The 14,363-nt window shown below is 41.5% G+C and overlaps 1 protein-coding gene across 1 annotated transcript in view; it reads right to left on the bottom strand.

Moving 5' to 3' along the window:
- NOTCH2 (notch 2) overlaps positions 1 to 14,363 on the bottom strand; it is a 99,831-nt gene that overhangs the window by 41,128 nt on the left and 44,340 nt on the right. Inside the window, 11 exon segments of the mRNA XM_009892893.1 lie at positions 453 to 605; positions 716 to 835; positions 1,342 to 1,487; positions 3,064 to 3,256; positions 4,933 to 5,043; positions 5,550 to 5,783; positions 9,082 to 9,195; positions 10,353 to 10,466; positions 11,611 to 11,799; positions 12,878 to 13,033; positions 13,874 to 14,107. Of these exon segments, the coding sequence (XP_009891195.1) occupies positions 453 to 605; positions 716 to 835; positions 1,342 to 1,487; positions 3,064 to 3,256; positions 4,933 to 5,043; positions 5,550 to 5,783; positions 9,082 to 9,195; positions 10,353 to 10,466; positions 11,611 to 11,799; positions 12,878 to 13,033; positions 13,874 to 14,107 (1,764 nt within the window).

The following is a 14,363-nucleotide window of genomic DNA, read 5'->3' as shown; positions in this document are numbered from 1 at the left end:
TTTCCAGAATATTAATGTCAGACAGAGACATTTCAGGAAAGACTGCTATACCCCAGATTCCCACCACACCTCAATCAAGTTTAACATTGAAATACAGGTAAGCCCTGCAGTGTTACTTTAACTTGGTGTATTAAAATTTCAGGCAAATAGAATTCTTCATTTAACAGTGTTCCTTGTTAAAGTATGTAAACTCTAAGGACCTTTTCAAATTAAGAATTTGGGAACAACTGCTATCAGTTAAAACACTGTAACGCATTTCTAACAGCTGAACACGATGGATTTTGACTGCCTCAAACATGCAAGTCTTACAAAGCTGAGGACTGGGTTTATTTTCTTTTTGGTAAGAGATTATAAAAGACTTTTCAGTATCTGTCAAATAGCAGTCATCAATAGTACAGCAAAATTATTTCAAGGAAAAACTGGAAAACACAGAACAATCTACTGATACTCACTTGAAAGGCAGTCATCAATGTTACTGTCACAGTCTCCTCCAGTAAAGCCTGGGCGACATTCACACAGGTAACTGCCTTGAATATTATGGCACAGAGCATGATTTTTGCAGGGCTTGGAGAGGCATTCATCAATATCCACTGTACATCTCTCCCCTGAAACATGGAGAGTCGAGAAGTAAGACCCCTCATAAGGCAATGGTCAAAAGGCTGAATGCCAATACAGCTCAGCATTGAAAGTACAGTACGTTCCCCATCCACATTACCTTCCCAGCCAGGAGCACACTGGCAGGTGTAGCCTTCAGAGTCAGGAGATTCTTGGCAAATTCCCGAGTTCTCACAAGGATCGGGGGAACAAGGAGCAACCACTACCTGGCAGTTCACACCTGGAGAGCAGAAGGGGAAAAAACAAGAGAGTATGCTGCTAAGGGCTTGGTGCTACTTGGAAGAATAAATAAGAGACTGCAACTTGCATGGGTATCCTACATAGCACTGGACAGCACTTCCATATTTGAAAAATCTCAGAGATCAGAGTGCTTCTCATGGGCTCATGGGTACAAGCAGACAGCAGCCATGGTAATTCTGAGTTTAATGCCCCTTCAATTCTCAGTGCATTTATATAGCTCCATATAACTTTCTTACAACAAAAATTAAGCCGAGCTCCACCAGGACACTTCTTAAGAAGTCCAAACAAGGCTTAGATATGGTCTTACTAAGCACTTTACTGCTGCATCATGTCTACGTGAACTGACTGCAATTTAACTTCATACAACCATGGCTTTTCCACTCGAGTCTTATTGCCGTGAAGTTTAATGAAAAGATTAAAATGGCCCTAAGGGTGCAATGAAGTGGAAAGGAAGAAAAGAACAGGAACGCCTCTCTGAATTTTCACCTTTGAATCCTTTCCTACAGGTACATCTGTATCCATTCAACAGATCCTCACAAGTTCCTCCATTCTGGCATGGGTTTGATTTACATTCGTTCCCTTCTGTTGAACAGAAATCTCCTATCCAGCCTGGATCGCAGACACACTTGTACCTTTGAAGGCAAAAACAGCAGCAACTTTAGAGCATCGTGAAATAACTCTTCTACTAGCCAGTTTCTCCCGGATTAGTTTTGGAGAGAAAAACCAGAAGACCTCTCTTTAGGAGAGTCCTAAGTTATGTTTAGACTGCTTACCCCAGCTGTATAGTTTTGAAAATACTGAAAATAAACCCTCCCTTAAAACCACACTTCCCTCTGTTACAGTTTTCACAAAGCGCTCAGTCAACCAGCAATATGTTTCTGCTTTGATAAGACCTCTCAACACATTTAAACAAAGGCAGAAAAAAAGATTTTAAAGAGTGGAGGGGAACAATAGGTTGCAAAGATAACTAGACTGATTTAATACAAAGTAGTGGTTACAAATGAAAACAGCTGGCTGGGAGCAGGAGCAATATTCTCCATCGTGTTTCAAAATCTGAAGTAGAGCAGTACTCCACCCATATGTCGTAGAAGCAAGGACTTGGTGAATCACCCTGGACTCAGGCCACACAACATACACACTGGCCTCCCTCCCTCCCTCCCTGTCATGCGAACAAGACTTATTTTATCTGGCATCAAGCGTAAGGTGTACATGGGCACAAATATGAATGCAGGTGACAGAAGATAGACAAGATGAACCAAAACATTTGTTTTCCAAGCTTACACAGAGTCTGAATTAGCAAAAAAAGGCAGCCTTCCTGCCAGCTCCAGGGAAAGTGCTGAATCCTGCCCTACAGAACTACCCGCAGCGGTAAATCACTTCCTTGCCCAAGTGCTGACAACACTTTCCAGGACGCAGCACGCATCTGGGAGGCATTGCTATCCCATTGCTTCCCAGTTGGGAAGTTTCACAAACACAAGTCCTACCTCCCCAAACCTGTTGTCTCCACAGGCCCTGCCCTCCCAGACTTACTACTACCAAAAAGAGGTCTGATTCAGGGCTCCTGAAATCAGCATTCTGTTCCCATTTGGATGGGAAGATTCAGAAGCTACTACTGCCATCAAAATAGCCGTCCCTTTTTTCTCTCAGGCATGCAACAGTGCGACTAAAGCTGACGAAATCTCAGCCTTGGACAAACTGTTCTAAGCCAAGTATTGTTCTATGTTCTAGTGTCAAAAGTTGTCTGCCTGTTCCTTAATACAGTATTTGGGTAGCAAGAACAGCACTAGCCAACAAAGTCTCCACACTCAACGTTTTAGAGTTTGATGGAATAGGTAGCTGCTGCTCCCCAAAGATTCAATTTGGAATCATTTCTTTATTATAATTGCATTCGCTCTACTCACTTGAATTGCCAAACCCTCCCTGTTAGACGGTGGCAGTCCACCCTGTGCTACATGCCCATGCAAAGACAGCAAAGAATACAATGCAGGTCAGAAAAACCTATGTTGAAAGAGCGCAGACCGCAGCTGGTGACTAAAGGTCTACACCTTCCAGTGATTACATCATGGGTAGCAGACTAAGTTTGGATCTCAATTTCAGAAATTAAAGAAAAATCACAAACCTCAAGTCAAGATGGAACTGCAGGCAAAGCAAGAAAAAAAAAAAGTACAGAAGGCAGCAGGTAAGTTTAATGTGACAATAAGTACTTACCCACTAGTAATATGTGTGCAGTTGCCATGTACACAGGGATTACTAAGACAGCCATCTGCCTGTGACTGACAGTGAGGATGATGGTAACCTTCAGGACATACACACCGAAAGCCATTGACTTCATTTATACACGTTCCACCATTGTGACAGGGGCTGGATGTGCATTCATCAATGTCTACGCTACAACGTGGGCCTAGAAAAAAAATCCAATACTTATTAAGTAGTATTTCTTGTAAGAGCAGTTGCTTTGCATGTCTGCAAGAACACACATTGAGACACAACTCAGCAAAGTCAATGCAGCGGGACAGAGCTTGCATGCCTCCGTGCTTTAAGTGAAGTCAAGAGAAGCATTTTTGAAAGATGCAGCACTTTTCTGTGCCTGGAAAACAGCACTTACACTCAACAAGTATTTACAAACCATTCAAGAATCTCAACAGAATTCCACTAAAAATCACCAGTTAATATTCATTAGGAAGGCAAAAAATCACTCAACGGTATCATGCTTGGAACAAACCTCTTGAGGTCCGCTTGTCATAGCCCTGCTCTTCTGCTTTGAAAGTACCTACCCTTTGAACAACCAATACTGCCAAACTGTCTGCAGTAAATATAGTTCTTGTGGTTTATTGCGCAAAAGGGACTCTAAAAAACACCATTTCCTGTTTTGCCTGCCTCTGATTACGACTGCAAGATCCTTGAAGTAGTGACCGTAAGATCTTGTGAGGCTGGAAAGCTAAACAGAATGTTGCAGTAAGTTGAAAGCATTTTTAACATAAGGAAAGGACAAAGTAATGAGACCCCATGCAAGCCAGCTCTTTAAATACTGGAATATGCCAATTCATCATATTACTGAATTATTTTAACAGCATAACAGTAAGAAGTCCAGTAGGATAACAAATATGGTAGGCCAGCAATAAAGAAGACGGAAAGGCAACAGTGATCAGGATCATGCCTCTTCCTTTCCTGGGGACTAAAGAGTACCACCATGCCAGAGCCAAAGGAAGGAAGGAAGGAGCGTCAGAAGTTTAGAAAGACGCCAAGAGAAAAGCACAAGACATATGAAACCTCTTAGTGCTATTTCTAATGCATTTCAGATCAATTCTAATTGGAATCATTCAGTAATAAACAGTAACAAACGTGATGAGAAAACAGTTATAAACAGTACCAACTGCCTTACAACAATTATTTTATGAGCATATTACCCTACATGGTTCAAAACATATTAAGTCCATTATAAACAGTGTTGAGATGTGCTTTAGTCATCAGAAATAGTCCTGATGTAGATCTACAGTTCTAAGCACGGATCCAAAAGTGCACAAAACCTTCTTCTTTCAGCTCTACTTTTACTGTGTTAGGTAATTCTTTATAATTTAAAAAGGAAACAGAACAGACCACACTATGAAAAAGAAGTACTAGAAAAAGCAGGTAGTTCAGTCAGAGACTTCAGAGTAGAGAGCAACTTACTAGAACACTGAGTTAATGCTTTGCTTTCACGGAAAGAGAAATACTGTTCATGGTCAAAGCCCAAGGTACTCTCTAATCAAACACCTCTCTATATTGTCCACAACCTCTCTGTCCCTGGAAAGAAGCTGTAAATAATAAACCGAAGTCACATGGTTTTATTTGTTATAAAACCAAGAACCATGGATTGGATGTAATTACCTAACAAGAATGGCATTTCACAGCACAGATTAGGCCATTTTTCTGCTTGGTAAAACTTGCTGTAATGCAAGATGCTGAGATTCAAAGATTAGAAGGATTTATCGAGATAGTAACTGAATCCCTTGCAGTCAGTATGCAAAGAACAGCTTCCTCAGCTACCCGGATAACTACCTTCAAAACAACTCAAAGCTATCGGGTAGCTGACTTTACCTGTAAATCCAGGTTTGCAAGCACAATTGTAGCGATTAATGCCATCAATACAGTCCCCGTGAACGCATGGGTTACTTGCACAGTCATCAAAGTTATTTTCACAGTTCACTCCTGAAAAAAAATTTAGAGGAATAAGGAGGCCACACCTTACAAGGAAGAGACCAAAACAATTTCCCAGAAATAGCCAAATTAAGAACCCCACCTGCTTTGAAGTTACATGTGCATCGGTGCAACTCAAACAAGTGATGATGCCAAAGCACTGTGACACCAAGGAATGTCACATAGGTGCTGAATGAATATGACCCTGAACTTGTACTAAACGTTTAAACAAAAGAATAAACCTTTTTGAACCACCATGCCTATTTTTTTCTGCATGCTTGAATTTCGGAAGTAAAGAGGAGGTAAATTATTCCACGACCAGCTGAAGTACCAGTGAGGGTTGGGCAAACCACACAAACACAGGAAAATTCAGCACGGAAAAGTAATGTGAAAATGATACTCTCATACCATAAGCTTATCTCTGTATGCAAATTTAGCACACACCAGAGCACACATAAGAAATAATTAAGTGCTTGAATTGTGTTAGAATCCAATCCTTCCACCTGTGCCTTATGTACCTGAAGTGCCAAGCAAACAGTTGCACTGGTAGCCATTCACCAAATCAATGCAGCGCCCTTGATGGAGGCAAGGATTGCTGTGGCATTCGTCTATCTGCTCACTGCATATGGCACCCATGTAGCCAGGATTGCATATACATGTGTATGAATCAATTCCATCTTGACATTCCCCATGGTGGCAAGGATCAGGATCACAGTTGTTGATGTTCTCCTCGCACAGAAGGCCAGTAAAACCTAAGGAAAAATGATGAACAGGAGTAATTAAGAAGTTAACTGGTAGTACGATGCTGCAGTGAATATAATCCAAACATAGGCAGAGTCATACTAAGAATCAACAAAGTGGCAGACAGCACAAAAGGTAACTGGACATCTCAACTGCTGCCCGTTTTCCAGCCCTGGAAAACAACCCTCTTCGGCTGCTCACAGCATTACAGAACAATATCTTGCATGGAGAATCCTGGCATTGGAAGTGGTTACCTTCAGTTTATTCAGAACAGTAGCAGTGAGAGGAAACATGTAAATCTCCATGAGAAATATTTACTCCCATCAGTATAAACTATCTGAAGGCACTCTTCTGTCATTATTTCCTCTACACAATACCAAGGGGTTGACTTTTTTAGTATGAGAAATTACTGCGAAGATGCTGCAGAAACCTTCCCAAGGGAACTCCCTTGGCTCATGTCAAAGCTTCTGCATTTTTGGGGAAACCTTTCGGTAACTCCAGTCAAACACCAACTGCAAATTTAAGAAAGACGGCATGCAACCTCTTCAGTTAGGAGCAATGAAACAAGCAGCAATTTGGCCTGTTTCATTCTGCTTCAGCTGGGAAACATCCTGAGCAACAGAGGAGGGCAGAATCTATTCACCAGAAGGGCTAAAACAATGGTTCAGGAAGCTCAGAGCAGCAAAAGACTCCCTCAAGAGCCCTGTTTTCCACGATGGAACAGAACTGTATCAAACAGGGACAATTTTAAATAACTGGATTTCAGAGATGACGTTTTGGAGCAACAGCTCACGCTGCCTTCCAGCAGCTGGAGATCAGGAAGGCAGAACTTCAAATTTCAGACACCAACTGGAGATGGATATAAACCAAGCTGCAGGGAATTTCAACAGCTGAAGAGCAATTCTCACCTGAGTGTTATAAGTGGATAACAGGCTCCCCATTTTTCATACAGGTTTGTGGTTATTTCTCTGGTCAAACATACCAGGTGACGGCTAACATTTCCAAGTTCTGCGAACGTATGCATGGATGAATGGGTGTGGAAGTAGGTGGGGAGAGGGAAGGGAAGCTAGTTAGAGAGATGGATATAAAAAGATGTTAGGGAAGGAAGAAAAACAAACCGATAAGAGGGCGAACAGTGGGAAGGTAAAAAAAAAAAAAGAAGAGGAGAAAGGCAAAGAAAAGAGGAAAGACCTAAGACAACTCAAGAAAAGAAAAGCCATGATCTACCGCTGGGAAGGAGAAGTGGAATAATGCCAGAAGGGAAAGAAAAGACAAAAAGCAAGCAGTAAATAGAGCTATCTGTACAGCATTTGGCCAAACATTTTGCAGTTTTTCAATCACTTTGGCAGCTGGTGATTACCATTCAGGGAACACCTATCATTCATAATGAGATTAACAGAGCAAGAACATACTCAAACATTATTTTCCAGTAACTGTTCTGTCCCAATGATGAATTCCACATTTCAGTCTTATAGAAGGCTGTCAATATTAAATACGATACTTAGCATACATTTGCTCAAAAAATTACTACCACGCCTCCTATTGTAGCTCAACTGAACCACTTAAAGACCAGATATATTTCTCAATCTCCCAACTGAACATACCTCACTGAGATACGATTTCCCTTTTTGAAGACAAGAGTTATAGACTAAAAAAACCCCACTTGAATATAGAATATAAGAATCCCTCAGACATGACGGAAAAAAGCCCTAGTACAGAGTCCCTCTGCCATTTTCAGCCAAAGTACTAACCAAGGATTTTACTAAGAGCTGCTGCTTCAGTAACATACATTTGGTTGCTTTCAGCCCGTTCCTTGAAAATGCTCCACACATCATGTGCCTTCATGCAAGCAGTAGTCTTCCTTCCTCATGTGGGAGACCTAGGATTTCTGTACTGAGGTGGTTTAGTGCCCAAATTCAGAACACGCTTTTCAAGGCGCACCTCTCCACATTGTCCTCCGCTACATGACCCAAAACCCTCCTAGTTCGGATAAGCTCTGCACTCCTGGTGAATGAAAGCAACCAGACCACGCATCAGCTTGAGACAGACTTTCTAAGACAGTCTTTCTAAGACAGTGTCCAAGTTTGGTGAAGATTTGAGCTTTTTCTTCTTTTTGCAAGTGTCAGCTTATTCTGCCACATGCAGCAATCAAAAGGAGAATTGTGACAACAAAAATTATTCCTCTTCTGATTAGAACTACTGCATTCCCCTACTTCCAACAAATTCATTGTTTCTTCATGCACTTTGGGGAAGGCAGAGAAGGTGTGTGAAAAGATTGGGAAGGAATTTTTAGCCTAATCTCTACTATATTCTGTACAGTGCAGAATAAATTAGTAAAGTGGAATTTGCCTTAACAATTTGATTACTGGAATAATTCAAAATGAGAAAAATTGCACATAAGTCTATCCAACACCTAACAGCACATTTCTGGGACAAAGGTGGCTCTGGGAATTGTTCAGCCTCCTCCCTAATGGAAGAGCTAAAGCCAGTGCGTTCCATGTCTGAATCTGGATCATGAGCGATGCATCAGGCACCACTAACTGAAAGCAACCAAAAGTCATTCCTTACTGAGGCTCTGAACTGCCCATACCCTCTTATTTGACCAGATATAAAAATTAAAATAAAATTTACCTACATCACACCTAGAGGGCTGAAGATAAGAAAATACCATAATTAAACCTGATGCTCCTAGGTGTGTAATTAACCAACCAGTAAAGGAATTCAGTGCATTCAAAAAAACCACCTCAGTTCCATCCACAGCTCTGTCAAAATTTCGGTATGATGCTTGACAAATCGTTTTAACTACATTCTGGCAGGCAGCTACTCTCTGGTATTTCTTCCAGCGGGCAAAATTTTTTACTGCATTGCAATCTTCCACTTCTGACATAAAATAACCTGACGCAACAGAAATCAGAATACACAGTAGTACTGCTCTTTCCACCTCTGGTTCTTCAACCGTATGCTATATAATCTGACTTGGAAGAAAGAAAGGTAAGGCACATGATAAAAGGCTTTACACTGCTGTTTTTCCACTCGTGGATTCCATAATCAATACAGAAGAAGCTGTCACCTTCTGGGAAGCAAGAGATGGGGCTGAAAGAGGGAGGCCGGAACTTACTGCTGTCACAACTGAAGTGCTTTCTGTACTTAAATGCTACTCTCTGCTGCAAAGGAGTAGACAAAGCTTCGCAACAAACAAGCAGTATTTCAGAGAAAGAAAGAAAGAATGCTGACACTTCTTTGACCACCCATTTATGTATTTAGGTTACATGTGATCTCCAGTCCAGGGGCTCTGAACACAAGACTAACCTGTGGCGCACTGGCACTCATAGCCATTGGGATGGTCAATACATTTGGCTCCATTGAGACACGGTGTGCTGGAGCAGTCATCTATATCAATCTGACACACGGCACCACTGAATCCTGAAAGGCAGAAAAAAGATGAAAATCCAGAAGTAATTTGAAGTAGTTAATCTAAACAGCTGCACTGTCAGGAATATTTATTAGCAAATCGTGAAAACCACCCAAATATAAGTTCAGTAAATCTAAACTCAATTGCATCATTAAGCACACGCACCACACCCTGGGTGGATTGGTTCCTCCTCCAAACCACCAGTCAAAACATAGTTTCTATCCTCCAGGTCAAAGGAGCCTCAGCTTGAAAACTGAGATGGCCAAGTCAGACAGAAATAAAGCAGGGGGAGCAGTGGTGTCCACCACTGGACAGTGTGCCTGTCTATAAAACTGAGAGGCCACCAATAAAAACTTTTAAGTAATCAAAGCAAGTAACTTAAAATGAAACAGTAATGCATACATCACTAGAGCCTTCAGACTAGAATTACTACAGCAGTGTGGAATGTGGTGCAATACAGCACTGTATCTTTCAATATACTTCTTGAAATAGTTAACGAACTATCAACAGATTATGTCAGATGATGCAGATCCTCAGACAATTCAAGAAAAAAATAAAAAACTCCAGGAATGTTTCTTGGAGGAAGGAACCAAAGGAGGAGCCAGAACATCATTAGTCAATAAGAAGGGATGCAGAGCAGGCTTTTGTCAAGTATATTCTGAATGCAAATTTTTGTAAGCCATCAGGAAAACAAGTGATGTTTACCCTATAGCTAACACAGATCCCTCAGCTCAGCATTTATCCTTCTTTTCTAATGTGGAGACCAAACCCACCTCCCTCCTCATGCAAGCAACAATCTATATTGATGCAAAAATGGCTTCTGCCTAAAAACCTAAGAAAGAGACAAAAAGCATGCAGAGGCTCTGATTTTTAAAACGTATTTGGAATTACTCTATATCTCGCTACGATATACACAATAACAGAAGTTCATGCTGCCAACTACCCTTCATGTTTCTCAACACTTACATTCAGTTACAGGCACAATCCTACTGCAACCAATACACGGCTATTCTCACTTACCAGCTATTGCAACTCACTCACCCAAACAGATGCCACACTAAGACGACAGAAACTCACAGGAAACATACCAACCACAATCTGTCACTAGGTTATCTATGCAGTTCTTGGTAAGGTGAAGCAGGAAAAGCTTCCAGAAATAAGCACTTACCAGGAGGACAGACACAGAGGAAGCGGTTGACTTTATCGAGACACTCTCCATTGTTCACACAGGGATTACTTAGACACTCATCAATATCTTCTTCACAGTGAACACCTTTAAAACCTGTTTAAAAAATAAATAAATAAATGGTGACCAAAGGCCTTAGAAAGTGCCCTTGAAAGGGTAACTGCCTCTTATACCAGTGCTGAAACTCTAAGCCTAGTTTCATTGCAAGTTTGCATTTTGTACAGAACCTACAAGGTAAGACTATACAAAGGGATGCTGAACGTGTCTTTTTCCCCATTGCTGAACATGCTCACTTAATCAGCCGTATCAGGAGAAGTTTGTGCGGAATTCACATCTAATGTTTTCTTCCACTTGATAAGAAGGGGTTATGTTTTAACACTTTGGAAAATATCAATATATTTAGGTGTGCACCAATATAAGGTAAAGGATAAAGAAACAAACACAGCAGATAATTTTAGCTCAAGGCTTTTTAGCTAATGACAGAGTAAAAGAAAAACTTGAAGAAGGGTAAAATACTTGGGACTAGAGTTCCATCTCTCAAAACAGATTAGATATTAATAAAAACTCATTCTAATCTTCATGGTATAAACTGATGACCTGCAGGGGTCACAATTCCTTCATTATACTTTATAAAACTGCGCAACTGGCAACTTGCACACTTTTCTTTTTAACCACTTTAAATCAGAAAGCAAAATAGCAGACTACGTACGTCGTTGGTATGCTGGACACATAAGTCTCACAAGCACAATGTCAATCAAGTAACTTTTTTTACAGTTATTTCCTCAGGTCAACGGGAGCTTACATCATTTTGGGTATTTTAAGCAGAGAAAAAACCCAAACACTATAACCCCAAATCGCCATATACATATCTCAAAATTCAGTCACTCTTTTACAGTTTGCACCTGCTTTGCTTTCACAAACATAAGTTTCTGCACGTGCACTTTACCAGGTAAAGTAACAAATATGTTAACATACACTCCAGCTCAGACTGCTAACTTCCTTTGCCGATGTAGAGATTGGTTTCCTTCTCAGTCCCCTAATTGCTCTCTCCCTCCCCCCATCAAATGCCAAGTCCTCCTGGCTGGTGCCACCACAGCAAGTTCTCTCTCACCATTTCATTTAGCCTCACCCCTTTGCAATTTTGTGTTCCACCTCAGCAGAGCTGGCAACCCTCCCTGCGCTTTGCCTTCTGAATTTTTCCTTTGCTGGAAACACCACCTTTGTCAGAAACTCCCCTCACCTGGCATGCAGAGACACGTGAATCCTCCGATTTTATCCAGGCAGGTGGCATCGTTTTGGCAAGGATTTGAATGGCATTCATTGATGTCCATTTCACAGCGTGGTCCTGTGTAGCCCTTCAAACACTCACAATGGAAAGAGCCTTCTGTGTTTACGCATTTCCCAGCATGTTCACATGGATTGCTGTTTGCTGCAAGAGAAATATACACGTGTGTGTGTCAAAACCTGTCCTTGGAGTAGGAAAGCCACAGCATTCTTGATTAATCATGGTCTTTTCCAGTGGTCATTCCTTTCTAGCAAGTAACACTGGGGAAAGACTGTTCATCCTTCTGAGGAAAGGCTACTATGATTGAAGAAAACACGTGGCAGTTACTTGCCTCTATAGAGCCAAAAAGAAAGATTGCTGTAATTACTAACGGACCAAAGGAGCAACTCTGGTCCATATTACTAATGACAGCTCTTAAGAAGAGAGTATGAAGTGGTAGGAATTAAGAGAATTACTGATGCTTTCAAGGTCTTATCTTTAGATCTTCTTTTACATTTACTTCACTCCTGAGGCTGTGGCAGCATCTTGTCAGCCACAAAACAACCAAACTAGTCTTTCTTGTGTTTTCAAAAAGGAATGGCACCCTTGTCGAAGGCAGACTGAAGTCTTTTTTCCAATACTTCCACAAGTGCTGGTTAGGTATTACCTTCATGCATGACACTCTAGAAGCATGAACTAGCACTCACAAAACTATAACCAAGTCCGTGAGAGTCCAGCTAACCCCCAAACCAACACAACAGCATGATATCAGAGAACTACCGCTTTAAAAGCCCACGTGGTCACGAGTCTCAGAAGGCACTCAAAAGATCCAGCCATACTCTGGCTGTCAAACAGCCTTGATGTATTTCTACCAAGGCAGGAGCTGCTACAACTCCCACACAAACTGCAGTACTGTCATTGTACTCTACAGTTCTAAGGGTCAGCTTAATTATCACGTCCTCGCACAATGCTGAAGCCTGCCTGCACAATGAAGAATGGTTAAGCATCTCGCTGCTTTTCATATTGCAAAGGCAGACAGTTCAAACACGGACAGCTATTCTGACTCAGCCCTTTGACCCCAGTCTCACACATGATTTAAAACTCATCTAAAGACAATGAAACAGAAGGGGGAGAGCAGGAAAGGAGTCGTACTTATGTTGAGAAGCTAGGGTAAAATGTGTATTCTTGCCCCCCTTGCAAATGACCCAACTCCCTGTTCACGTACTCGCAAATAGAAACTCACCCATTGCACATTCATCCACATCCTCAGTGCAGTCTGCTCCCTTATGGCCTTGAGGGCAGGTGCAGATGTAGTGCCCATTCACAGGATTGGTATCACACAGAGCACCCTTCTGGCACGGATTGCTAACGCATGCATCATCCAAGTGGCACAGAAGACCTAGGGAAGCGTACAAGAGTTCATTCAAAAAAGTGAGATATAGCAGTCAGACTGTATGTTACACAATCAAGTTCTCAATCCCGATATTTCAAATAGAGACTTCCACAGCCAAAAGCTTGAACAATTTCTAATAGGTTTCAACACATGAAATAAAACCCTGTGGTAGCCTACCACATGCTTATAAAACATTACATGTAAATATAGATCCTGTGAATTCAGAGATGTCTCCAGGACTTCTGGAGTGGTATAAGGGCTTATCATTAACAAAATCTCCTCCTTGGAGCAGTTAACTAGCTCTCTCCCTAACCAGCATGATGATTTTCCTGACAGCTCAAAACACAGGTGCACACGAAGCTCACTTTCTTATTTCAGACATGCTGATCACTTGTATTTCCGGGTAGTAGTTAGGAGACCTTCATGTTTTTACCTACCCTACAACAGCAAATTTTCCACTATGCCAGTAAAGACATCCTCACTCACGCAAAAATATCTAAATTTGCCTTCTAGACTTTGAAGTACAATTACCGTAAGTGCCACAGAGCAAGTCACCCTCATGCACTTCTCAGGCAAATACAGGTCCTGCTAAGCGCTAGAAAAAGACCAGTTTTCCCTGCAATCTGAACTGTAGTAAGTTTGTCTTCCAGCCTAATACAAATACTTCTTTGTTCCAAACTACAGAGGTTTAAAAGGTCTTTGCTCGTGGACAGCACATGTTTCCTTTTGTTCTTCCTGCTTTGGTCACAAAGTGTGTAAAATAAACACACCACTTTAAGCAAACGTATAAATTTCAGGAAGTATCTTTCGTTAAGTGTTAGACCTATGCAAGTTTTCTGTCCTTACCTGCCTTTCCTTCTGGGCAAATGCATGAAAAAGAAGCCACTCGATCAATGCAAGTAGATCCATTAGCACAGGAGGCAGTGAAGCAATCATCAATGTTCTTGCTGCAGTCGTCCCCACTCCAACCATTGACACAGACACAGGCATAGCCTCCGTTGTGGTTGGTGCAGGTACCTCCATTCTGACAAGCGTTGGGCTGGAGCTGACACTCATCAACGTCTTCAGTGCAAAATTGGCCTAATGCACAGAACGGAACAAGTTTAATAAAAGTTTAGACGCTCAAAACACAAGAAGATTCTTGCACAGACAAGATAACCTAAGGAAACGTTGTAGTCCAACTTGATTGCCACTTATTTCTAGGACATCATGCACCGAGAACTTCCAACACCACCAACACCACCGTTATCAAATTAGGCAAAGACAACTAGCATCCCTAAATGACCCCAAAGCAGGAGCTGAACTGCAAATAACTTTAAAAAGGCACGGTATGAAA

This window comes from Charadrius vociferus, unplaced genomic scaffold, assembly GCF_000708025.1.
Source record: "Charadrius vociferus isolate BGI_N301 unplaced genomic scaffold, ASM70802v2 scaffold39, whole genome shotgun sequence".
In the NCBI taxonomy this organism is placed as follows: Eukaryota; Metazoa; Chordata; class Aves; order Charadriiformes; family Charadriidae; genus Charadrius; species Charadrius vociferus.
This window is presented reverse-complemented; position numbering and strand designations above follow the sequence as displayed.